General features: G+C 30.6%; 9 protein-coding genes across 9 annotated transcripts; 6 read left to right on the top strand and 3 right to left on the bottom strand.

Moving 5' to 3' along the window:
• Nucleotides 1–972: 972 nt before the first annotated feature.
• Nucleotides 973–2055, bottom strand: GO595_010121 (DegT/DnrJ/EryC1/StrS aminotransferase family protein; the record flags this gene model as incomplete). The annotated part of the gene is made up of 1 exon (XM_067912765.1): nt 973–2055. The coding sequence occupies one exon, from the start codon at nt 2053–2055 to the stop codon at nt 973–975; it is 1083 nt and encodes a 360-aa protein (XP_067768859.1).
• A 165-nt stretch (nt 2056–2220) lies between these two features.
• Nucleotides 2221–3225, top strand: GO595_010120 (Zn-dependent hydrolase of beta-lactamase; the record flags this gene model as incomplete). Its single annotated transcript, XM_067912764.1, has 1 exon — nt 2221–3225. The coding sequence occupies one exon, from the start codon at nt 2221–2223 to the stop codon at nt 3223–3225; it is 1005 nt and encodes a 334-aa protein (XP_067768858.1).
• Nucleotides 3226–3425: 200 nt separating this feature from the next.
• On the top strand, nt 3426–3809 carry GO595_010119 (40S ribosomal protein S17-B; the record flags this gene model as incomplete). Its single annotated transcript, XM_067912763.1, has 1 exon — nt 3426–3809. One exon carries the CDS (start codon nt 3426–3428, stop codon nt 3807–3809), a length of 384 nt encoding a protein of 127 aa, XP_067768857.1.
• Nucleotides 3810–5384: 1575 nt separating this feature from the next.
• On the top strand, nt 5385–7169 carry GO595_010118 (AMP-binding enzyme family protein; the record flags this gene model as incomplete). The annotated part of the gene is made up of 1 exon (XM_067912762.1): nt 5385–7169. One exon carries the CDS (start codon nt 5385–5387, stop codon nt 7167–7169), a length of 1785 nt encoding a protein of 594 aa, XP_067768856.1.
• A 532-nt stretch (nt 7170–7701) lies between these two features.
• GO595_010117 (Kelch motif family protein) lies at nt 7702–8823 on the bottom strand (the record flags this gene model as incomplete). The annotated part of the gene is made up of 1 exon (XM_067912761.1): nt 7702–8823. The coding sequence occupies one exon, from the start codon at nt 8821–8823 to the stop codon at nt 7702–7704; it is 1122 nt and encodes a 373-aa protein (XP_067768855.1).
• A 2230-nt stretch (nt 8824–11053) lies between these two features.
• GO595_010116 (EF hand family protein) lies at nt 11054–11740 on the top strand (the record flags this gene model as incomplete). The annotated part of the gene is made up of 1 exon (XM_067912760.1): nt 11054–11740. One exon carries the CDS (start codon nt 11054–11056, stop codon nt 11738–11740), a length of 687 nt encoding a protein of 228 aa, XP_067768854.1.
• A 1210-nt stretch (nt 11741–12950) lies between these two features.
• GO595_010115 (GTPase-activator protein) lies at nt 12951–19505 on the top strand (the record flags this gene model as incomplete). Its single annotated transcript, XM_067912759.1, has 2 exons — nt 12951–16158; nt 16225–19505. 2 exons carry the CDS (start codon nt 12951–12953, stop codon nt 19503–19505), a joined length of 6489 nt encoding a protein of 2162 aa, XP_067768853.1.
• A 2979-nt stretch (nt 19506–22484) lies between these two features.
• Nucleotides 22485–23414, bottom strand: GO595_010114 (exosome complex component RRP45A; the record flags this gene model as incomplete). The annotated part of the gene is made up of 1 exon (XM_067912757.1): nt 22485–23414. One exon carries the CDS (start codon nt 23412–23414, stop codon nt 22485–22487), a length of 930 nt encoding a protein of 309 aa, XP_067768852.1.
• A 457-nt stretch (nt 23415–23871) lies between these two features.
• GO595_010113 (Fumble family protein) lies at nt 23872–24756 on the top strand (the record flags this gene model as incomplete). The annotated part of the gene is made up of 1 exon (XM_067912756.1): nt 23872–24756. One exon carries the CDS (start codon nt 23872–23874, stop codon nt 24754–24756), a length of 885 nt encoding a protein of 294 aa, XP_067768851.1.
• Between the last annotated feature and the right edge of the window lie 23 nt (nt 24757–24779).

The raw sequence follows: 24779 nt of genomic DNA, 5'->3' as shown, positions 1-24779 counted from the left end.
ACTCTGTGAGTTTGGACCAACCTTGCGCTTAGCATCTGGATTTGCAGAAAGGAAATATTTGTTATAATGCTTACGAGTAGCAGCACGGCCACGAAGGGGCTTTGGCTTTTCCATCTTTGGGACCTTTGGTGTGTTTGAACGAACTTTACCAGCTTGGGCGAGAGAACCGTGGACTTTTCCCATAAATTATAATGACCAAACCGTTATGATAAAGTATTCAAACGTGGGGTGCCCCAGATTTTACGGTTGGAAAATGCGTTGCGTTTTTCTTTTTCAAAATGGATTTTTCTGATTCTCAGACAATATCAACAGATCTTAGAAGCGACATTTCTTTTATGAATAGACAGAAAGAACTTAGAACTCTCTACTCTGAATTTAAAGAAGCATTAGATGCTGTAAATTCAATGTCAATAAATCAAATGTTGTTGGAATCAGATCAAGAATCTCCTCATCTTGAAGAGGAAGATTATGATGAAGAGAAAAAAGAAAATGATATTGAACTAATTATCCAACAAATTGAAATTATAATGAAAGAAACAGACTATATTTTCTCTCTCCTTTCAAAGCCAAAATATTCACAAAACAAAAGAGTGCAAAAAATGAAAAAGCAACTCAAATTCTTAAAAGCAGTCAATACAAATCTAAAAAAACGTGCAGAAATGCTTCTAGAGTAAATACCATATTATGTTTATTTATATTTATTATAATTTTTTAGTATAATTCAGGAATAACTAAAAAGCATTATTTTGGAAATATGTTCACTCATTATAATTAATATCAATTACATATGTATTAAATATTTTTAGACTATAAATACCAAATAAAAATTGGTTCTGTATCTTTGTTTGACATACGCAATATCACTTTTATCATTTCAAACACCGGAAATTCCAAAATTTCCAACTTCTAATTTAATTATAATTTTTATTGGTGATTTAGAATCAATAATTTGAAGCATATTTTTAAATTTATTTATTCTTGAACCGAGTACTTTTCAGCAAGTTCCAAAAGTCGATCACATATCCAATCGATATCTTCATCGGAAAGTCCTTGATGAAGTCCAATCAAAATTCCTCTAGAGAACGCTTTTTCGGTGACAGGGAATCCTTCTGGGTCAATGTTAGGGAAAAGGTGTGAGTAAAATGGTTGCCTTAAGATATTGCCTGCCATGCACAACCTTGTTTGGATTCCAATTTCTTCCAGATGTTCAACAATCTCAAAGCGATTCGATTTAACAAGAAGTGCCATCGAAAGCCAAACAGCTTCCTTGTTTTCTGGAAGCTCGAAAAATTGAGAGCCTTTTAATCGTTCGTGATAGTGAAGTAGGTTTTTGTGGCGAGCTGCTGCAAATTCTTCGATTTTAAGCGAGTTTTCATAACCAAATGCAGCACAATAAGAAGGACATGAGAGGTCCCATGTGGAATTTCTCCTTAGTTCTTTACACTTTTGAGCATAATTCGGATCATTCGTAAGAGTCATACCACCGCATCCTCCAGCATTAATAATATGAGAGGCATAGAATGAAACTGTAGCAAAATCTGCAACAGATGTGGTGAATGTATCACAAGCATCTTCAATTAATTTAATGTCAGACCTATTGATTTTTTTGAGTTCTTCCCTCAGTTTAGCAAAGTCAAATTTATCACCAACTAAATCAGGAATGAGAATAACAGTTGTTTTTGGTGTAATCAATGATAATATTTGTTCAACAGAGGGAACATAATGGCCTTCGCATATATCTGAAAAAATAACTTGAGATCCTAAAAAAATTAAAGGTGATAAAGTTGTCGGAAATGTGCAAGTAGGTGTTATAACTTCATCATCTGGACCAATTCCCAAGGCTAAACAAGCTAAAAGATTTGCAGAACTTCCTGAATTAACAAATATTCCATACTTCATACCAAACAAAGAAGCAACTCTTTCTTCAAATTTTTCAATGATTTTTTCATCATTAAAATCATTGTTGCTGAGAAATTGCTTTACTGCATTTATTTCCTTTTCCCCATAAGATTGGAAAGTATTAGGCGAATAAGTTAAATTTTTCTTTTGTTTCATGGATAAAAACTGTTTGTCACTTTTCTGTTATGTGTTGATACGGGGCAGCCCAAAAAAGAACTTTTTGAAGCTTCTCACAAAATTGTTTGCTTTGGCATTTTTATGTTTTCTTTGTTTTATTTCAAGTAAAGTTGTAAAAATAAGTGAGTTCAAATGCTACAAACAATGAATATGACCCCACAATTACTTCCATCATACAATCAAAATCACCACACTGGCTTCAAATTTCAAAATGATCCAAATCCACCAAAATATGAATCACAAAATAAAGTTGTATCAATTAAACTTTGGTCACGCTTCGTCTTTGCAGAATACGATGTCACAGTGCCTCTTCCTGTTGTTAACACTAAGAGATATCTCACAAATGATGAATCAATTCGTGTTTTTTGGATAGGTCATTCCACTTGTCTTATTAAGATACGTGATAAATACATTATTACAGATCCAATATTTTCTAATAGTTGTGCACCCATACGTTTTATTCTGCGAAGAGTTACTCCAGTTCCATTTCAAATTAACGATCTCCCAAAAATTTCAGTAGTTCTAATTTCGCATGATCACTATGATCACCTCGATGTCGAAACTCTCTTCAAGCTTAAGTCTCATTCACCAAACATGATTGTTTTTGCTCCTATTGGTGTCTCAAACTTCATTTCAGCATTATTGGGCATAAAATGCGTTACTTTTGACTGGCGGCAGCGTCTTTCGTATAAAGGCATTGACTTTTTCTGCTTTCCAGCACGTCACGGCTCTAGCAGGAGCATGATAGATGGCAATACACGTCTCTGGTGTTCGTGGCTTATTCGATATAATAACATCAGCATATATTTTCCTGGCGATACATCAGTTGGTCCACATTTTAAAGAAATTAAAAATACCATTGGAACAGTTCATTTAGCAATGATGCCAATTGCACCACAAGAACCAGTGGACACAATGAAGGCAGTGCATTTGGATCCAAGCGATGCTTATGATATGTCTTTGGAAATCGATGCACAAAAGGTTTTTCCAATTCATTATGGAACATTTCCTCTTGGAACAAAGCCACAAGTTGATGATATTCAATTATTGAAAAGAGTTTGGAAGAAAAATAACTTATCCATTCTGCCTGTCGGAGGATTTATGGAATGGAATGGTCAAGAATTTGTTGTCGGATCTTTTAACGAATGAAAATAATAACATTCTTTGTTAAACAATGTTTTTATGCAATTTCATTTGAAAGCGATTTTAACAAGTTTATACATGTTCAATAGAGCTAATTTTTCCTTATAAAAAAACAAACGTTTTATAGCAGAATGGATTTATGAACATGAAAAACATGAAAAGTGACAAAGGTTCAGAAAAAACCGTTGTGGCTGTGCCCTTTTCAAATGGGTCGCATCAGGACCAAGACAACAAAGAGAGCTTCACGTCTCATTATAGAACGTTTCTATGGCCAACTTAGCTTCGATTTCCAAGACAACAAACGTGTTTGTGATGAAGTTGCAACAATTCCATCAAAAAGAATGAGGAACAAGATTGCAGGATATGTTACACACTTAATGCGCCGTCTCGAACGCGGACCAGTTCGTGGTATCTCATTCAAGCTTCAAGAAGAAGAACGTGAAAAGCGTGATAACTGGATGCCAAAGGTTTCACAACTCGATCAACCAACCATCAGCATTGATGCTGACACCAAAGCCATGCTTACCGCTATTGGCCTTGGCAATATGGAAGGTGTTGCTGTCAGAGACAATACCCGCCGTCGTAAGTAAACTCTGATTTCAAATCGACTTTTTTGTAATCAACTGAATTTTTGGTCGTCTTAACGATAAGTAATGGTTGAACCAGCCAAAAGGGATGAAGAAGAAAGAATTTCAATTAATTTACGTCCATTATTGATATGGCTTCATTATTTTGGTTATATTCTTTACATTTTTACAACATCACGCTTTTCTTCTTCAATAAGTAGCGGCCAACCTTACTACTTTTACATTATTTCAATTCTTTTCGCATTATCAGTTTGGCAATATTCTATTGCATGCTCATGTAGTCCTGGATTTGTTACAACAGAACCAGAAAATACTGAAGGACTTTTTTATTGCCAAAGATGTCAAATGCACATTCCATTACGTGCATCACATTGCAGAACATGTGGTCATTGTGTGCTGCGCAGAGATCATCATTGTCCATGGACTGGTCAATGTATTGGGCGTGATAACCATTTAGAATTTTATAAATGGTTAATCATTGAAACAACCACAATAGCAATTGCACTTTTTGACATCATATCATCTCTCTTTGTCCGGTTGTCATTTGTTAATTGGCTTGAACAATTTTGGTGTAATCTGATTCTTATTATACCATTCGGCTTTTGTATGTTCCAAGTTTCAGTTTTGACTTTTGATCATACGTGCTACATTTCAAACAACCTCACTGTCTGGGAGCTTGCTAGATTCAAACAGGTTACCTATTTCAAAGATAGACCAATGAAAAAATTTAATCCTTTCGACAAAGGGCTATTAGGAAACATCGAAGAATTCATAAATATGAAAAAGGACCAAAAAGTTTGGCATAAGGATTCATTAAATATTGATGATTTTCTGAATGAACCTGATTTAGGCAATGATGCTTTGCTTCCTGACTCAATCAAAGAAAGTTACAAACATATGTACTAATTGTATATTGTATAAATATTCGGCTTTATAAATATTTTTAAAAATAAATGTAACTAATTAAACTTATCTATTTTTAATTGTGGTTCAATATGATAAGACAGAAATGAACTAATCCTATAATATTCAATAATTGTTTCTTCATGATTATTTTCCATTAGGCATTGTATATAGGAAAGAAACATAAATGATGCATGCATTTTTGTGTAGCTAACCGATTTTAATTTTCTAACTTGTTTTTGTCAAAAGTGTGTTTCTTTCTTCAATTGATTTGAGCTCATAATTTTTGGAGGTGATTTAACGAAAAATATAATGTTTAGAAAATTTAAAAAGATATATTTAAATAAAGATTATTTTTTAATAATAAAATTAACAAGCGAAAAATTTTTTAGTCTTTTAATTTTGCGGTTCCTGGTATAACAAACTCCCTTTTTTGGCGGTTATTGATTCAAACTATAAAATAACCGCTTATCCAAAGACAATTGAATGCTGTCAAAAGGTTTGAAAGCTCTTCACATGCCATGAAAAAATAACTTTTTGAAAAATGTGTAAAGTACTGAACATTGAACAATGGGCTCTGATCAGTCGTGCGTTATCGTGGATAATACTCATAAAGAGAATGAAACACCTATAATTAATTCTCCAATGATGTCACGTTTCTCTACGGAACGTTTAATGGCAAGATTCCCAGATCTTCCAAATGTTTATACTATGGAAGATTTGTTCCAATATACAAAAAGCATTGCACCACATGATGACTTATATGGTACAAGGGTATATTCAAATGGACAGTGGCTTCCAGAATGGCGTTGGATTTCGCGTACCAAATTTGACGAATTAAGAACAGCTGTTGGTTCTTTTTTAGTTTCACAGGGAATTGAATTTGGTCAAAACATAGGAATTTTATCATATAGCCGACTTGAATGGGTTATAGTTCAATATGCATGTTATGGATATGGATACGTTCCTGTTCCAATTTATGATACATTTAACCCAGAAAACATCAATCATGTTATTAATCATTCTGGTCTCCAAGTAGTTTTTGCAATATCAACAAAAATATTAGATTTAATCAAATGCTTGAAAAAAGACACAACCTTAAAGATGATAATTGTTATTGATGCAGAAGAACATCCATTTGATTTCAATCAAATACCACAAGATTGTATTATCAAAACCTTTTTTAAGTTTGATGAAGTCAGCAAATTCCCAACAGTTTATCCAAAAAGACCACCAAAAGCTGATTCGCCTGCATTCATAATGTATACATCTGGTACTACTGGTAATCCTAAAGGTTGTGTTCTTACTCAAGGCAATTTCATATCAACAGCAGCATCAATCTATACATATGCGTATGTCTTCACGAAAGATGACTCGTACCTTTCTTATCTTCCACTTGCTCATGTCTATGAGAACGTTGAACATGTTGTTGGATTGAAATGTCTTGGTAAGATTGGATTCTATTCTGGCAGTATCCCACGTCTTGTTGAAGAAATCAAACTTTTCAAGCCAACCATTATCGGTGGTGTTGCTCGTGTCTTTGATCGTATAGTTCAAGGGATCAAACAAAAGATAAGTGAACAACCGAAGTTGATTCAATACATCTTCTACTCAGCCTTCTATACGAAGTCCTTTTTGAACAAGCATTTACGGATCAAAAACATGCCAGTTCTCGATTCCATCTTCAATTCTGTCAAAGAGGGCCTCGGAGGAAACGTACGTTTATTCGTATCGGGCGGTTCTGCTCTATCTCCCGAAACGCAGCGGTTTTTAAGGGTGGTCTGTTGTTGCTCGTTTATTCAAGGGTATGGCTTGACTGAAAGTTGCTCTAGTTGTATGGTACAAAGTTGGACTGATGTAAAGGATGGTAACTGCGGTGCATTCATGCCATGGGCAGAAGGTAAATTGAGAAGCGTCGATGGTTTTGAGGCATCTGAAATGAAAGGAGAATTATATATACGTGGCCCTTCTATATTTGCAGGGTATTATAAAGATGAAGAAGCCACAAAAGCTGTATTGGACTCAGAAGGATTCTTTAAGACTGGTGATGTATTTCATTTTACAAATGAAGGTCAATTTATAATGATATCTCGTTGTAAAGACTTTGTCAAACTTTCACAAGGCGAATATGTATCATTGCAAAAGCTTTATGATATATATGAAAAATGTACAATAATACAAAGTATATATATCCATGCAGGATTACAAAGCAGATTTTTAGTGGCTGTTGTTGTACCTAAAGATGGCATAGGATTAATTACAGAAGAAGTGGTGTTACAAGAATTAGATCGATTGGCGCAACAAAACAATTTGTTCGGATTCGAAAAAATAAAAAGAGTATTTATCGCCTCGCAACCATTTTCTACCGAAGATGGTACTTTGACACCTTCTCTTAAGATGTCAGCACCTGGAATAGAGAGAAAATATAAGAAAGAAATTGCGGAAATGGAGCGGATGTGAAATTTGATTCTATAAGTAAAAGTTTCTTCTGTATTTATTTCTTATGATAATATCTTTTATATTATAATTTAATTTTGATAATTTTTATAATGATAACAAAGAAAATATCAAATGAAATATTAAGTTTGAGAATCATATTATCTTTGCAATTTATTCAAAGATTCGAATTTTGATAAAATAAATAAATCACTCATTATTGTACATCAAAATTCAGACAAACAAACTGAAGACAAAATCATTTTCAAATAATTATAATAATAAAGTTTCAAAGAAGCTAAAGAACAATATTGTTGTTTATGTACATAAAAGTCACAAATGAAAAAAATAACATTAAATGTTTAATAGAATAAGAAAATGAAATATCAAAATTCAACATCCAAACGCATTACTTGTCAATATTCCCCATCTAAGGTTGCAACTCAAACAAATAATACCATAATTAAACACAGCAGAAAAACAAGCGCATGTTCGAATGATCAATAATTTTTATTTATTCCTTAAATCCAAATCAACATTTAACAATTAACACTTTTTATATCGCATCGAGCATTGCCAGAAAGTCCAGCTTCTGGTTCAGCATTGCAATTGACCTTCCAATTGACAGTTCTGTCACTGGTTTCTCGAACTTTTCGTTGCCCTCCGACAGCGCGACGACTTTTCTTTCGTCCGGAATGTACAGGACAATTCCCGTTTGGCCTCTTGCTTCCCCGTCGCCACTTTCGCTATCATTTTCTTTATTCTCGTTCCAAATTGGAACAGCGTAACATGTCCAACTCGCGTGCTCAATGTCGAAGATGTAAATTTTCGTCTCAGACATAAAGCCAAACGTCTCGAGAGCTATGATTACGTTGCCAGCGGCAAACGTTGTGAGCGAGTCGAGGCCGCGCGGCGGCTCCGTGCCTGTTGTGGGTACTAATGTAAACTCGAATGTTTCCAAATCAAGCTCGAGAACAGACATAGGCGACGAGGCACCAAAAACATATAACGTAGAGTCGATGATAGAGCCACATGCACCTTGACGACAGATGTAATCGGTTGTGATTTGTTGCCAATTCATCTCATCGGTGTTAAGAACATGTAACGAAGATGGAGTGGAACAGCTGACACCAGACCATATTATAAGATATGGATGGTAATAGGCAATAAGTGGAAGAGCACATGGTGGTGGATTATCCCCTGTTGTTATTGGATATACGATCTCAAGTTTGTCGAGATCAAGGTAATGCAGTTCGGTGGTGAAGGAAAGAGTGGAAATTCCTCCATAAAACCAGATTTTATTGTCGACTAATACTGAACCACATGCAGCTCGAGGAGTAGCACCAGTAACTTCAAGCCTAATCCATTGTTGTTCACCAAGAGAAAATTTCCAGAATTCATCACTAAGGGTATCATCATCATTTCGGCCATAACATGCAATTATTGAACTATCTTCAGGCCAAAAATTAATGGACTGGCCACTACGGATTTTAGGAGATTCACCAGATGTATCAACAACATTCCAAACACTAGGAAATGGAAGATCTAATGAACCATCAATAATTGGTGATAAATTTCGAGAGGGTTGTGGTGTACGGGCATTTTCAATTCTTCTCCCATCAGGTATTGAACCGAGACCAGGAAGAAAATCATGAGAAGGAGAACTGCCAAAACTCATTTTTTCTGCGTTGTAAAAAGAAAAAATTCAATGTAACGATATCAATTTTTCAAGGTTGTTGAAAGTTCTATCGTATGTTATTTTTTTTCGTTGGGAAATAATATGTTAAATTTTGATTAATATTTCGTTTGCGTTACTTTTTTTTACAAAACATTAATGGAAATACTTGTTTTACTAATTCAGGAAATATATTTTTCTTTTCATTGAGAATTAAATATTCAACAATGAAAACGATAATTTACCTCTTTTTACAATTAATGAAGGTACGATGCAATCAGAGATATTTAGATGAGAAGAATAGGGTCCTATTTGTACAGGTATGCTTTCTAATGAAGCAGATTTAATTGAATTTCTATATTCATCATATGCAAGTAGAAAAGGAAAAACTATTTTTGTGTTTCTTTCACCAATTTTTTTTGCTCTTTTCATTTGCAAGTATCTATGTCTACATTGTAAATCAGTTCTTCCTTCCAAATGTGTAGCAATTTTTCGCCATCCGCATTCACCTTTCTCTTCAACTATATTAGCAAGAAGAGTATCTTCTTCAGGACTCCAAGGTTTTCTTGATATTGATGGATTAAGTGCTCTTGTCCAACGTTGATTGCATTGAGAAGATGTTCTTCCTCCACCAACAAATGCTGAAACCATTACCCAATCATGACATCCGTATCTTGATACTGCAATTAAAAGTCTCATATCTTCTATAGTACTCCATGAAGTTCCTTTCTTTCTTAAAGAGGATGTTTTTCTTGAATTATGTAAATCGCTTTTGCACTCTGGAACAGGAAGAGGCTGTTCGCTAATTGATTTTATATGTGCAATTTTTGTTATTATTGTTGGAGGACATGAACATTCAGAAAAAGAAGTTAAAGCAGAAATCATTGATATTTGATTTTGAAGAAAAGCATTAGCAACTTTAGATAATTTCTTATGTGTGTCTTCATCAAGATCAGGCGAAGATAAAATTAATTCTTTATCAATAAACTCACGAAGAACAGATGTTGATTTCATTTTGTTGTTGAAAATTTTGAAGAAAACTTAAATCACCATCGTTTATTTAAAGATCTTTACAAAATGAAAATTGATAGAAATCAAAAGTTAATATCCAAATTTTTGATTATTTTGAACATTTGTTAACATTATAAAGTTGTATTCTAAAATTAGAATTTGCAGATAGGAAGATAAACAATGATTTCGAATCAATCAAAACTTTTTTAACTTAAAACAAGCAAATCAGTAGAATATTTTATAAATAAAGATTAGTTAACAAGAATCTATATCAATCGGTTAGTAAACAGTAAAAAATTGGCAATCGGTAAAAACAAAATGTTTATATTCCCTAAATTTAAATAAAAATTTTTTTTGTTAGTTATTTTGTATATAAATATATTAAAATTTTGTTATATATTAAAAATCAACATTTTATAACTTCTGATTTAACGAAATAAATTATAATAAAATAATTTGCATTTAGGTTATTTAATTCGTTCATCAAATTAAATGAATAATGATTTATTCCAACTTCAAATATTTAATGTTGAAATCACATATGATAAAACAACTTATTATTGTCACTTTTTCAAGTACGTTTAGCTGTTAGATGAGTGTCTTTGAAAATCCCTCAAGGGTTACAGAGATATTACATCAACTTGGTCTAGCAAATGTAGACAAAGAGTACAATAAATTAGTTAGTCAAAAAAAAGAGGATGATACAATTAAACGATTTTATTTTAAAACATCATCAAATGAACTTAATATAAAAAATCTTATTAACACTAAATCTACTTCACAATCAGTTAAACATTTAGAAGAAGAATATCCAACACAAAAAGATTTAGACTTAATCAAAGAAGTTTATGACTCTCTTAGCAGATCTCCTTCTTTCCCATCTTTGACTAGAACAGCATTGACAAAAACTATTCGATACACCCAATATTTACAAATGAAAGAAAAACTTCCTGAAAGGATTAAATTATTATTAACCACAAGGCTATTTATTGAAATAGGTGGTACATCAATATCAAACTGTGACTACAAAAACCTCATCAAACATATTGAAAACATTGTTCATAACGTTGAACATTATTCATTTATCATGGAACTTGATCCTAATCGAACTGGATTTCTTACCAAATCAAACGTGTACAAATATATTTCACATTTTGTCAAGCAACTTGATTTTTTGCAAGATGAAAATTCCGATTTTATTGAAAAATATATTATATTTATCATGAATCGGATTCTCCTTGTAATTGATCCTCTTAACAAAGGTTTAATATCAATTTCTCGACTCGTTAACGAACCTCTTTATTTATGTTTTGCGTCACTTACGACTTGGGATAATTTCGAGAAAATTAATCCATTTGATATCGAAATATTTAAGAGTGTTCTATTAGATTTTAACACTATTGACACAGATGAAGATGGCATTTTGAAAACTACAGATCTTTTAAATATGAATGGATATCGTTTAACAGAAGCATTTATTGAATCAGTTTATGAAAACTTATGCCAAAACGGAACGATGGATTTTGAATGGTTTATTCGATTCAAAATTGCTTTGGATAATTTGGGAGCAAAATGGGCAAATCTGTTCTTTTTTGATGCAATAGATATTGATAATAGTGGCGATATTACAAGATTCGAAATTAATTATTTCCAAAAAGATATAGTTAAAGAATGTACTAAACTATTTCCAGAATCAACAATGTTACCAACAGAATCAGTCATAAGCGAAAAGTTTGATACACTACAGGTTACAACTAATAGAATATCAAAAGATGTGTTCGTTAACTCAAGAGCTACTGAGGCATTTGTAAGACAAATCACTGACATGGCTGTAGTTGCGAAAATGGAATTTAATATTGATATTTTCCAAATAGAAAATGAAAAGAAAAACCAAGAACAAGAAAAGTAAATGTTTTTAGTTAAAATAATTTTGTTTGGTAATATTATATACTTTGTAAACTTTAATCAAATAAATCTTGAGTATTAATAAATATTAAATACATGGCTGAAATTCAATTTCATTCTAATTTTAATGAAAAGATAGAAATTTCGTTAAATTAAAAAAAAGCAATGGACAAAATTATAAAAAAATGAAAATACTGCATAATATTCGCAATAGAGAACCAATACCATATTTATGGTTATAATATTGATTATTTTGATTTTATCGAAATTTCGTTTGGTACTTCATTTGCAGATTCATGAGTTATGAAATTTCAATAATTTTACGATGAATACATCAATTTTGAATACTTATCATAACAAATCTGACTCATTTTGACTACTAACCGAAATTCTACTCAAATTTTTTTTTCGAATTAATTTATTTTATTCGAAACTTATGCAAACATATTCATTAAAATAAATTTAATCTAGAAATATATTATAATATTTATATATTGAACTATAATCTAGATTGAAATAAATTCAAAAATGTTTGCAATTTTTCAAATCCATCGGGCATGCCAGGGCACCCCAACGACAATGAGCACAAAATTCAGCGGATGATCAAAAAACGATTTGAATAGTTATCAAAAAGTATTTTGAGACAATTAAACGTTTACAACAAAAACGTTAAATAAATATATTGAAATCATTAAATGAAACCGAAATACTCACAGAACTTGCATTCAAAAGCTTGAAAAGTCGCTGAATACCAGATTTATGTCAATTTCATGTATATTGAAATTTATGAAAATAAAAAAGCTTTAACGAAACATAGAATGATATATATTATAGATAGCTACATGATCAAAGAGCCTTTATTGAAGACAATATATTAATATATTATTTATTATTGACTGTTATAATTGTGTTCTCTGTTTCATCCACCTTAAAATTGTGTGAAAAAAATATTTGACATTGTTTACTGACGTATTGATCCGCAAGAAAGACTTAAAATTTTGAGAAACACAGTCAAGGAAAATAGAAAATTTTTATAAAAACGAAAGCACTATTTTTTGTGTTTCAAAGCATATAATTTATTTTAACATTGGAACTATAAAAGACACAATTTCATGTAATCATTTTTCGAAAGTAAAGGGATGTTTTCTTTCAAATTTTAGACCTGGTTCATACCACTTTTTCTGAGCCTCTTTGACAGATTTACAAAAGAACAAATGGATCCTCTTGAAGAAATCATCCTCCACTTCAACTCTATGGTTGAAAAGCATCCAGCCACTGAAGCATCTGTCATGGGATCGAAAGAGGTGACTCCTGAAAATTATTTAGACAATTATTTTTCAAAAGAATTATTTGTCCTTAAACATTTCAGTGAGTTCAGAATAGATAGCATTCTGCCGCTTTTTTTGACTCAGACTGAAAATATCTTAAAGAACAACAACGCCAAGGAATGGAGATTCCAAACTATTTTCACACTTTCTTTGTATTACTGTCTGGCTGAACAATGTTGCAAAGCCTTTCAGACTGCTAAACAAGGTAAAAGTGATACTGATGCTACTGAAGAATCAACAAACCGTTTTGTTATCAATCAAGCAAATGTTATTTTTGGAAACGAGTTTTCTGGTTATGCCAAGTACCTCCGCAAGTACTTCAAAATCTTCCTTACTACTGTAGGTTCTATCTCCAATGAATTATATCGAAGATTTTGCTATGATTTGATTTCAGCGGTTTCATCCAAAACTTTTTCAGTTCACTTAATGCCTTTTAAGTATCTTGCAGGCAGTGTCAAACGTATTGATTCACTTATTGATGAGTTACTTCATGTTATCCAATCGATTCCCAAAAAGAAGCGAACTGATTTTTGTGAAATTATTCGTGATTCCATTATCTTTGCATGTAAGAAAGACACGCCAAGTTTCATACAATTTCTTGAGAATAATCAAAATCTTACCAAAGCCTCAATATTCTTTTCACATATTGATGATTGGAATAAGAACTCGAAGAACGTCAAAGTATCATTTTTATCTGCACAAATGGCCTTATTTATTCTTCAACCAGCACGATTTAGAGGTTGTCAAGAGACTTTTGTTGATAAACTATTGAAATTCAATGATCTTAAAGGGACCACAAAAGATGCAGCATTCACCACAATATTATATGGGTTCAAATTCTTAATGTTATCACATAATAATCATGCGTTAAATGAATTTATGAAACCATTTTATAACATGATGTTAAACTATTTCATTCAAGGCAAACATTCTATTTTAGGTAACACATTATCATCAATTGATTTTGCAGCATGTGCATTTTATTATGATTCAACATATTTTGCCGAGAAAATTATTCCAACATTTATAAATGGTAAAAACGAAGGAATTTTATCCTTTAGTAAAATTGTATGTAATATATTACGTCAAATATCACAAATTTATAATATGTCACAAATCGAACATTTAAAGATTGATGACTTACAAGTTTTTGCTCCAACAATTTTAACTATTTTTGAGAAAGCTGTTTCAGATCAACAACGTGCTACATATATCATACCATTATTAAAAGGATTTCGATCATATCCATCCTTCTTTAGGAACTTAGTATTTACACAAGAACAATTTTTAAATTATTATACTGATATCATTAAGAAACATATAGATTTCCCATTACAATATCCATTATTAGGATTCTTTGATAATTCATCATTCGATATCACTGAACATAGTGATTCATTATGGAAATCAGTTAAATCTATTTTAGATTTTCTTTTGAAGTTTTATCAAACAACAGCAGTATATAAACCATCACAATTTTCTAATGGAGTTCCAGAGATATTTTTAAGTGCAGCAAACTTTATACATTCATTCTTCCAAATGCCTAATGCACGAATTATACCAGAACAAAACTTAAAAGATATATATAGTGTTGTCTCTGATTTAGAATCTATATCATTAATGTTTTTCGCTTCATCTAGAAAAGAAATTCGAAATATTGCAAAAATTATATTATCAAATTTAGTTGAAATTGTTGATACTAATTTACCTGATTTAGTATTCCCAGTAAGTGTATATCAAACATTAATTACAGAAGTTAGAAAGATCCCAATATTAACTACTGGTCATCAATGTATTCGTAATTCTTTAAGAACATTACCTACATCATCAGAAGGTATTAAAATTGCATTTGATGGATTATTATCATATTTCAAAGCATTAACTAATAAAATTAATCCAAACTTAGCAAAGCCTAAAGCTAATGATCAAACATTACCTTTAACTATTGAAAAAGCTACTGATGAATGGATTGGTGTCTCAAGTGTATTATATTCATTAATATCACCTGATGAAAAAACTCAACTTTATTTATTAACAAAAGAATTAATTAGTGATCCAGGAGATTTAGGTCAAATTATAGTAGCTGCTATCCCAACATCTATACATGTTAATCATTTTATGCCATTTATAACATTTTTATCTACATGGATTTTTGCTATACGTAATGAACAAGGTTCTATAGAACAAAGTCAACAAAACTTAACAATATTTAGAAACATAATGAAAATCTTTAGAGGTATCTTAATCCAAAAGTTATGGGATTCACAAATGATTATTACTAATACATTTTCTGATATTTCTACACAATTAGTTTCATTTTGTGATATGGTTACAGGAGAAGAATTTCGATTATCTTGTGCACAATGTTTAATAGCATTAAATAATTTATTAAAAGAAAATGATGTATATTTATCACCAAATATTCGTAATAGTATTAGTAAAACATTAATTGGTTGGTTACCAAGTTCAGGAGAACCTTCAAAACAATATATATTAGCAGTACAAAGTGCTTTAGCTTCAATGTTAGATAACTTAAACTTATTAGATTGTATTGATAGTTCATTACCTACACCAGCTAAAGAACAAGCAAGTTCATTATTTATGTTTTATTTTGTAGCTATTAAATCACGTTTAGATGCAGTTAATGATCAAAATGTTATAGAACTTGTACCAGTTTTAGCAAGTTTATTAAAACAAAATATGGATATAGGTATGGAACATTGTTTATCAATGGGATTTGCAGAGAAAGATAAAGTTCGAGCAGTATTTATGAGTGCTTTAGCTTCTGTCTTTAAAGTACCAGAAGCTAAAATAGTTGAAGCAGATAAATATCAAAATGTAGATTTAATTGATTTATTATTTGAAGGAGATTTAGAATTAATTGAATTTGTATCTGGTATTATACCATTTTCTAGAGCAGAAATATTTGGTACAGCATTATTAAATGCAGCAATTTATAAGAAATGTCAAGATAAATTATTAAGCAAAATGATTGAAATTGAATTACGTAATGTTGAAGAATCTACTAAAACTACATTATTTAGAGGTAATAGTGTACCTTCTAGAGTAGTAGGTCAATATCCTCGTATTGTAGGTACTAAATGGATGACTAATTTATTACGACCGATTTTTAATGGTGTAATTAAATCATGTAATGAAGGTAAACGTTATACAATTGAACCTCGAAAACTTTCTCCAGGAGAAAACATTGAAGAAAATCGTTTGAATTTTAAGAATTTATTAAATGAAATTATCGAATCAGTCATTCAATCAAGTAAAGAATTACCTATAGGTATTATTGAAGAAATCCAATTAATATATAAAATGGTACATGAAAAATATGGTGATTTTGTATATCAAATCTTAAATGGATTCTTCTTCTTACGTTTCTTATTACCTACATTTACAAATCCTAAATTTATAGGTTTACCAGAAACTTTACCAGAACCTTCACGTACTGTCTTATTACAAACTTCATCATTTTTAATGGCAGCCACATTAAAAGGAGATTTAGGAGATAAAGGAGCAGATTATCAAATATTTAATGATATAGCAAATAAAGCACATGAATCATTCCTTAAAATGTTTAAACATATAATTGAAATTGAAATCACAGAACCTGATCAAAGTATTCCTGTTAATGAAATTACTGCACGTAAAACTTTACATGCCGAAATTTGGCCAGTTCAACAACAATTAGCTAATGCAGCTAATGAAATGTCGGATGATTCTACATTAAAGAATTCGATTGAAGGATTATTAAGTAAGATCCAATCAATGGGTCAACCTAAAGAAACTATTCGACCACGATGTTCTACAGTATCTAATGTACGAGATTCAGCTTCAAGTAAATTAAGTTCATTATTAAATATGAAATTTACAGATGATCAATTACAACAAGTTTCAGGATTTTTAGTTCATGAAACTCATAATGCTAATGATGGTACATCTATAATATATTTATATACATCTAAAATTGGTATGATTACAGACCCTACAATTGTAGCTTATGTAGTTATGAAAGCATTAAATGAAGAATCAGGTTCTAAAGTTACAATGGTAATATTTTTAGATTCATTTGATGAAACTAAAATCCCTACAGCACAAATGATTAAAACGTTTAGTGAAATGAAGCCTGCATTAAAGATTACACGTTATATCTTCTTTGAACCTAATCAAGCATTTGCTAATTTTGTATCACGTAATCAAAACTTATTATTTGATCGACAATATCGATTTTATTTCATAAAAGATTTAATGGAATTTAATGAAGCTTTAGGTCCACCATCAGAACATATCCCAATTTCTACATTAGAATCATTAACTAAACCTGATAGTGTTTATACAGCTATAGTTAATGAAAAGAAGACTACAGTACAATTACATCAACGATCTATACAATTTGTAGGAGAAGTAGAACATTATAAAGCATTTGAATTTGCTACTAGAAAAGTTTTATTAACAAAAGATATTGATAAATATACACGACCACATGAATCTACATCTAAAGCAGGTTATCATGAATTCTTAATAGGTACAACAATGAAACATTTATTCACATTCTTACAACCTGCTAATTCTACATTATATGAAGCGATATTAAATGTTACACAACGAAGTTTAACATTAGATAACTTAAAAGATAAAGTTAAAATTGATTCATCTACATTACAATGGTTAATGTTAAATTTATCATTTATTAATATGATTAATGATCAAGTTTCAAATCATCTTAAGAAAGCAGCAATTGATTTAACACATGTAGTATATACATCATTTTCATTTAAACATAATGTTAAAGTATTTAAGGCACCTAAAGAAGCATTACCTGAAAACTTATTAGGTTATGTTAAATCATTAGCTTATGATGTAGCAGATAATAATCCAAAATCTTATTATGATTTCTTAACAGAATATTTTAATACTTATGAATATATTGAAGAACAAATTAAACCAATATCATTTATTTATTTAGAACATTGGATTAAACATTGGGTAAATGATATTCAATCACATCCAGAATTAATTGATAAATTCTTAGATATTTATAAATCTTTATCAAAAGTTTCGATCATATTTTCTTATAGTATATGGAATCAATTTTCAGGTAATCAAAAAGCATTAGAATTATTATTTGAAAACATCTTTAATCGTAATGATGAAGCATTAATAGAAATTATTATATCATTAGCAGCACTTAATAAATCAGAAATTTCAAAGATTTGGTTAAATATGTTACAAAGATGCATTGAAAAAGTTGACGAGAAGATTATATTTGTAGCTAATATTATTTCATCATTATTAGTTAATCATTTATTTGCAGATGAATATATGAATGATTTAGTATTTTATATTTCTAATTTACGATTATTATATCAACCACAAGTATTAACTAATTTAACTACATTATTCTCTAATTTAATACATGAATTAATTATTAAATCTAAACAAAGACATGATATAGATTATCCTAAAGTATGTGAAATGTTTTCATCTAGTGATATTTCACAAAGTAAACCTATTGCATTATTATTTAAAGAATTAATATCTGATAAAGAATCATTATTTAATAAATGTATGAAAAATATCGATAGTACTGAAGATATATCACAAATTTGTAATTCATTAATATTTGCAGCAGCATTTAGTCAAACAGAAAATGAAAAATTCATTAACAAAGCAATTAAAATTATTAAAGATTATAAAGATGAAACTATATTATCATTAGTATGTGAAGCATTATCAATGATTACAGTTAATAATGAAGTAATTATTTCGAAGTTATATTTCATAGGTGTATCAATTTTATTATATCTAAAACATTCATCACCATTACATTTAATTAGTTCGACAATTTCTAAACTTAAAAAGAAATCTAGAATTAATAAAATAATATCTTCAAAGGCATTAGATTTAATCGTTAAATATTCTGGTTTACCATTCCATAAAAAACCAATTTTCTCAACATTAATGTTATTTAGTGCTTATTCTGATTCTGTTGATTTGTTACCAGCATTAAAAGCTATAGTACAAAATGAAAATGAAAGAGTGGCAATGGTATTCTCATTGTTGTTTAAGGATAAAATTGATAATATGGAAGAGCTGTCATTCGATTTCGGTGAAAGAAATGGTACTATGGCCGCCGCTTTGATATTGATGTTAAGGTTCGAACCAAAATCTGCTTTGAAAGAGTACTTACTAAGTTGGATAGAAAAGGACAAAGACGCGTTCAGCTGTTTCGACTTGTGCCAATCGAAAAATGAAAGCGCTATGTTGGCTGGCATTAACAACCCGTACTTCGTCGCGAAGTTAATATGCGCTCAAACTGGAAGGAAAAACGCTTACAAGTTGGCTGCAATACTGAAGTCAGTCATCGAGGGCACTGAGTTCGGTATTGATGAGGATACACTTGATGAACTAATTAATGAAATATACAAGTAAAGTATTCTTGGAAACCCTTTTTTTTTTAGAAATAAATCCGATGAACAATGTGAAAATGGAATTTGGTGATGTGAAACTGATTATGTCAAAAAGTTGTATCGCAACGACAGAAAATTGAAAAGAGTTTTGTTAGAACCGTTTGATGATAAACCATTCAAAAATGTTACAGTTTCGATCGTTTGTTAAAAAATTAAAAGGAGCCAAAATGTACACACAAATTTCTATTGAATTAACAAGAAGTGCAACAAAAAATCTGAAAATGATTGTGACTGCTGTTGTGTTCCAAACAATTTTTCTGATCAAAGAAATATGTTGTCTAAACAACCCACACATTAATTCAGTTTATGATGAAGTTTATGTGGATGATGATCAAGGACCTGTTGAATTAAAAATAAATGCAATTATTGATAATTTGAATAGGCGTCTCCTGGCATATAATAATGTGTGGGAAGCTAACGATAGTATTGGTATTACTACTCTTCTTTCTAATGGCTCTATAGATAATTTGTATATTAATGTTCCTTATTTCACACCTAATAATTCCTTAGGTTCCTTTGTTCCAAATGGCACTACAATGTACTTTCCACAAAGTGGGAATGATCTGCATTTATTTGCTTATTATCCATTCGATCCTAATTCTTATTCTAATAATTGGGAAATCAAAAAGGACACAAGATTTCAAAATACTCATGAACTACAAAAGCAGCTGGACTTTTTGTATGCTCCCATGATTAATGCATCTAGAACATCTGAATCAATTGATTTTCTCTTTTCACATAAGATGACGAAAATCATTATTACAATTCGACTTACTACTGGATTTACACCTGATGAAATATCCTCTGACTGGTCATTTTATATAAGTGGGTTTCAACATAATGGTACTTTTAATGCATTCACAGGAGAAGCTGCTGTTAATAATAACGATTCACTTCCAATTGATGATTGGAATATCACAGACAACTATTGTGATATAGATGAGACAGAAGGAACAAGAACATATACATTATTATTATTCCCACAAACACTTGAAAATGGAATGCGTTTATCTTGCGTTTATAAAGGAAAAGCATACAACGCAACATTTGCATCTGGATCACAGTACGCAGCCGGTATGTCGTACGCTTATTCTATTAGTGTGAAAGGTCCAAGCACATATACATTCACAGAATCAAACACGTTTACTAAATCGAATACATATTCACAATCAAACACATATACTAAATCAGAAACTCTTGTTGAATTAAACACTTTTACATTGTCAAATGCATTTACTATATCGAATACATATTCTCAATCAAATAAATACCCTAAGTCTGATAAATTTACTCAAAGTAATACATACACTAAATCGAATACGTTTATTCCTCCACACGTAACTTTCTCATGTTCGAAAGTTTTGAGTTATTCATTTGATATTACAGAAACAATATTTGCGAATACATTTATGTCAAATACGTATTTAATCTCATTTGTTAACTCATCATTTGTACATATTTTTACAGAATTCATATTTTATCAATATAGTATTCTTCGATATACAACATATTATTCATTTTATTCTAATTTCTTTTTTATAATGAGTGAAAATAATATTAATGATAATGAAGATGATAACAAAACTAATACTATCATTATCATTGTTGTTTGCGTTTTAGTTGGAATTATTATAATTTGTTTACTTGTTATTTTTTTGGTTCGATATCGAAAACATAATCAAAATGAATCAAAAGATAATGAATCGAATAGTGTAAATCTTGACGAAATTGAGACACAAAATAATTTATCGACAGGAATTAAGATGACGAATGTTGAAGAAGATCCATTTGCAAAAGATTTCAACGAAGATAATAATATTGATAACATATAATTTAATTTTTAAATTTCATCATTTTGTAAATAATAATTATATAAATAAATTGTTTCTATTTCTATTAATATTTCATGTGATTTTTATTGTGTTGATAAATTTTTGGGTAATTATATCAACAGTTGCTATGCATCATAAATAAAAACAATTAACAGTTAACCACATCAGAATCCCAAAATTAAGTTAATTGCATGTCAATAATTTTTTTTTTAAAAATGATTCATGACTCATATAAAAGTTTTCAATATATATTTTAAAAACATTAATACCAATTTTCCCACATATTACTGTATCTTGAACATTTTGTTATCATGAATTAAAATAAATTTAAGCACAAAAAAAATTCCAGAAAATGATTTGTTTAGATCAAATTGCATTTCTTTTTTTTATCTTCACTCTTCTTATTTAACTCACTTCTTTTTGTATTTTCATTGATTTCCTCTTTTTTAGGTTCATCATTTTCGGACGTATGCCTTTCTTCTTTTTCAATATTTACTTCGCTTGATTGTTCTTCTTCATTTTGTTCCACGTTTAGTTTCCTTTCTTCTTCAGACATTGTATTGAAATAAACATCGATCGTAATTTTATTACCAATTTCACCAGATGATTAAATTTTATCAACTTTTCTTTTTAAATTTTATTTTTATCTTTTAAAGATTCTTAGTTTATTTAATTTATTTAAAATATCAATTCTGTACAAATTCTCATTTAAATTATTTTTTATAATATAATAACATGTTTATTCCATTTGGAATATAATTTGCATACATACACGAAATATTTAAAATTTTCATTTAACCTATATCATGTAGCATCAATACATACAGATTATCATAAACAGAATCCTATGATGAAACAACATCCAAAGAATAAATCATATTTGATTTATTAAACTTTAGGAATATAAACAATGCTTTTTTTTCCTATATAGGATAAATTTAACTACCATTTTAAAATTGATCAAATCTCTAATCTTTAAAGATTTTTTTGAAATAAATTATTATAAAAAATCAATTTTTTTTAGAAAATGAATAAAAAAGAAAGTGATTCACATCTATATATGAAATATAATTTATTTTCTCTATTTTTGTATAATTTATTATAACTGTTCATTGAAGTAACGAAAGCAGAGATGGATCAACTTCTTCATCTTCGTCCTCATAGTCTTCTTCCTTTGCAGCCTCTTGGAATTCCTCGACAACTTCTCTCTGTATTTCTTCCTCTGTTTTCGGCGTTTCCATTATTTCTTCGCTCTTTTGCGAAATGATCTGTTTGAGGAGCGGCGGCGCGTTTGGACCCATTTGCTTCATGAGCTCTGCATGCCAAAGGCGCACAATTTCAAACGCTTTGTCTACGGCAATGTCTATCACATTTTGGCGCACTGGAAGACCTCCGTTTTTGTGAATCGCGCAAATCTCGCCTTGAGCATTTGCAAATATAGTAAGAAAACCTTTAAGAACAGAAGACTCTTTCAACGTGGGATCAACAAAAATGAGATGTGCTTCAAGAAAACCAAATGTAATAGCAATGGGGAGATGATGGATAACAATCGCGCGAAGACCACGAGGCCCTGGTAGCTTGGTTGATAGAAGGGAAGAAACAAGTGCAAGGTGGCATGCTTCAATTAGGCCACCGTCATTGTTTTGAATGACAATATCTGATTTGAGATTCCATACTAATTCACCAATTTTAATAACAAGTGACTCTAAATCTAGGGCACGAGTGTGATGAAGAGCCGCTCTTAATTGGTATACTGTATCTGCTTGAAATGAATAATCTAATTTATGAGGAGAAGATATAGAAATTACGTGACGCCCTTCAGATGGTCTGTCATCGTCAGGCTTTTCTTGACTTATGGTGGTTGTACAAGTAACAAGTGTTTTGCCAAGATGAACAACTGCTGAATTAGTTGAAAATTCAATTCTAAAATATCGCGTTTCTTGTGGTTGCCGCCCATCAACTCTTCTTTCTGTTTGCAGAATATTTTCCATTGCTCTCATTTCATTTGGTGTAATTTTGAAGGGCGGAGGGTTTTCCATTAAATTTTGGTTCGATGCTTAACGGTTTCTTTGGCTTCTGAATTGACTATCTGTGTTCAAATGACAATTACAAAGAATTTTATTTTCTCAGTTAATGATGATAAAATACAAAATGAAACATTGATTTTTTATTTTAAATTCGACAAGGATAGATTACAATCAATATAACAATTTTTGTAAATTTAATTAGTGTTTTGATTTATTCTATAAGGCACTTGGACCCACAACCTAAGCTTTTCTGGTTATGCGTGTTCATGGAAAGCGATAAAATAGCAACTCGAATTTTACATATCTTGAGAGATATTTTTTGTACAAATACATACGAGTAATCTCTTATTTATTTATCCTTTTTATAAGGAATGTGTTAAATAAAATTACTAATATTTTTTGTATATAGGGTCTATTTCTTGCTTCATAGCAAATAAATTTTTTTTAAATAAACGTTTTTTTAAAACCAATGCTTGGCTTAGACATAGGAGCAACACTAACAAAGTTTTGCTTTATCGTAGATGGATCTGTAAAATATTATTTTGTTAAAACTTCATTTGAAGATATCCAAAACTTCTTAGAGAACAAAGGAACAGGAAAAAAATTAAATGATTTTCTTCCAAATGGGATCCAAAAATGGACAATAACAGGTTGTGGTTCCCACAGACACAGAGAGTATTTTGAACATTTTCCTATAGTACCAAGTCAGATAAATGATTCACAAACAATTTTAAATGCAATTCCTAAATTATTTGCTGATCCAGAAATGTACGTTACTATGGGTGGCACCGGAAAAGCTGCGTTTGATGACAAAATCTTGGTAGCAATGATTGGGACAGGTGTTTCATTTTTTGTCATAACTAATCAAACCTCAATTAAACACTTTGGAGGCACCAGCATTGGTGGTGGGACATTTCTTGGGATGTCAAATCTACTATTCCAAAATACAGATTTTGAAAAGTTAATCTCAATGGCAAAAGAAGGAAATCCAGACAATTTAGACTTACTTATATCAGACATTGTAGGAGGGGATTACACAGGGTGCTTGAAATCCGATGTTGTAGCTTCATCCATGGCGAAATCTTTTTGGAGTAAAGAGCGACCATCAGACATTGACACTTCCGCATCACTTATCAAGACCATTTCCATTGTAGTTGGCAGCCAAATTGCTTCTATTTGTAATTCACAAGGAATGTCCACATGCGTATTGATTGGCGGTTTTATGGACATAAACGACATCATTTCAAACAACGTAATTGCCTCAGTGAACTTGTTTCGTCCGAGTTTGACATGCGTAATTCCAAAGAATCATCTTTATTTCGGCGCTTTTGGTGCTGCCATTAATAATCAGTAAAATTTTACTACTATCCTTAAATC

The sequence above is a fragment of the Histomonas meleagridis genome, assembly GCF_020186115.1.
Source record: "Histomonas meleagridis strain 2922-C6/04-10x chromosome Unknown scaffold_61, whole genome shotgun sequence".
Lineage (NCBI taxonomy): Eukaryota > Parabasalia > Tritrichomonadida > Dientamoebidae > Histomonas > Histomonas meleagridis.
This window is presented reverse-complemented; position numbering and strand designations above follow the sequence as displayed.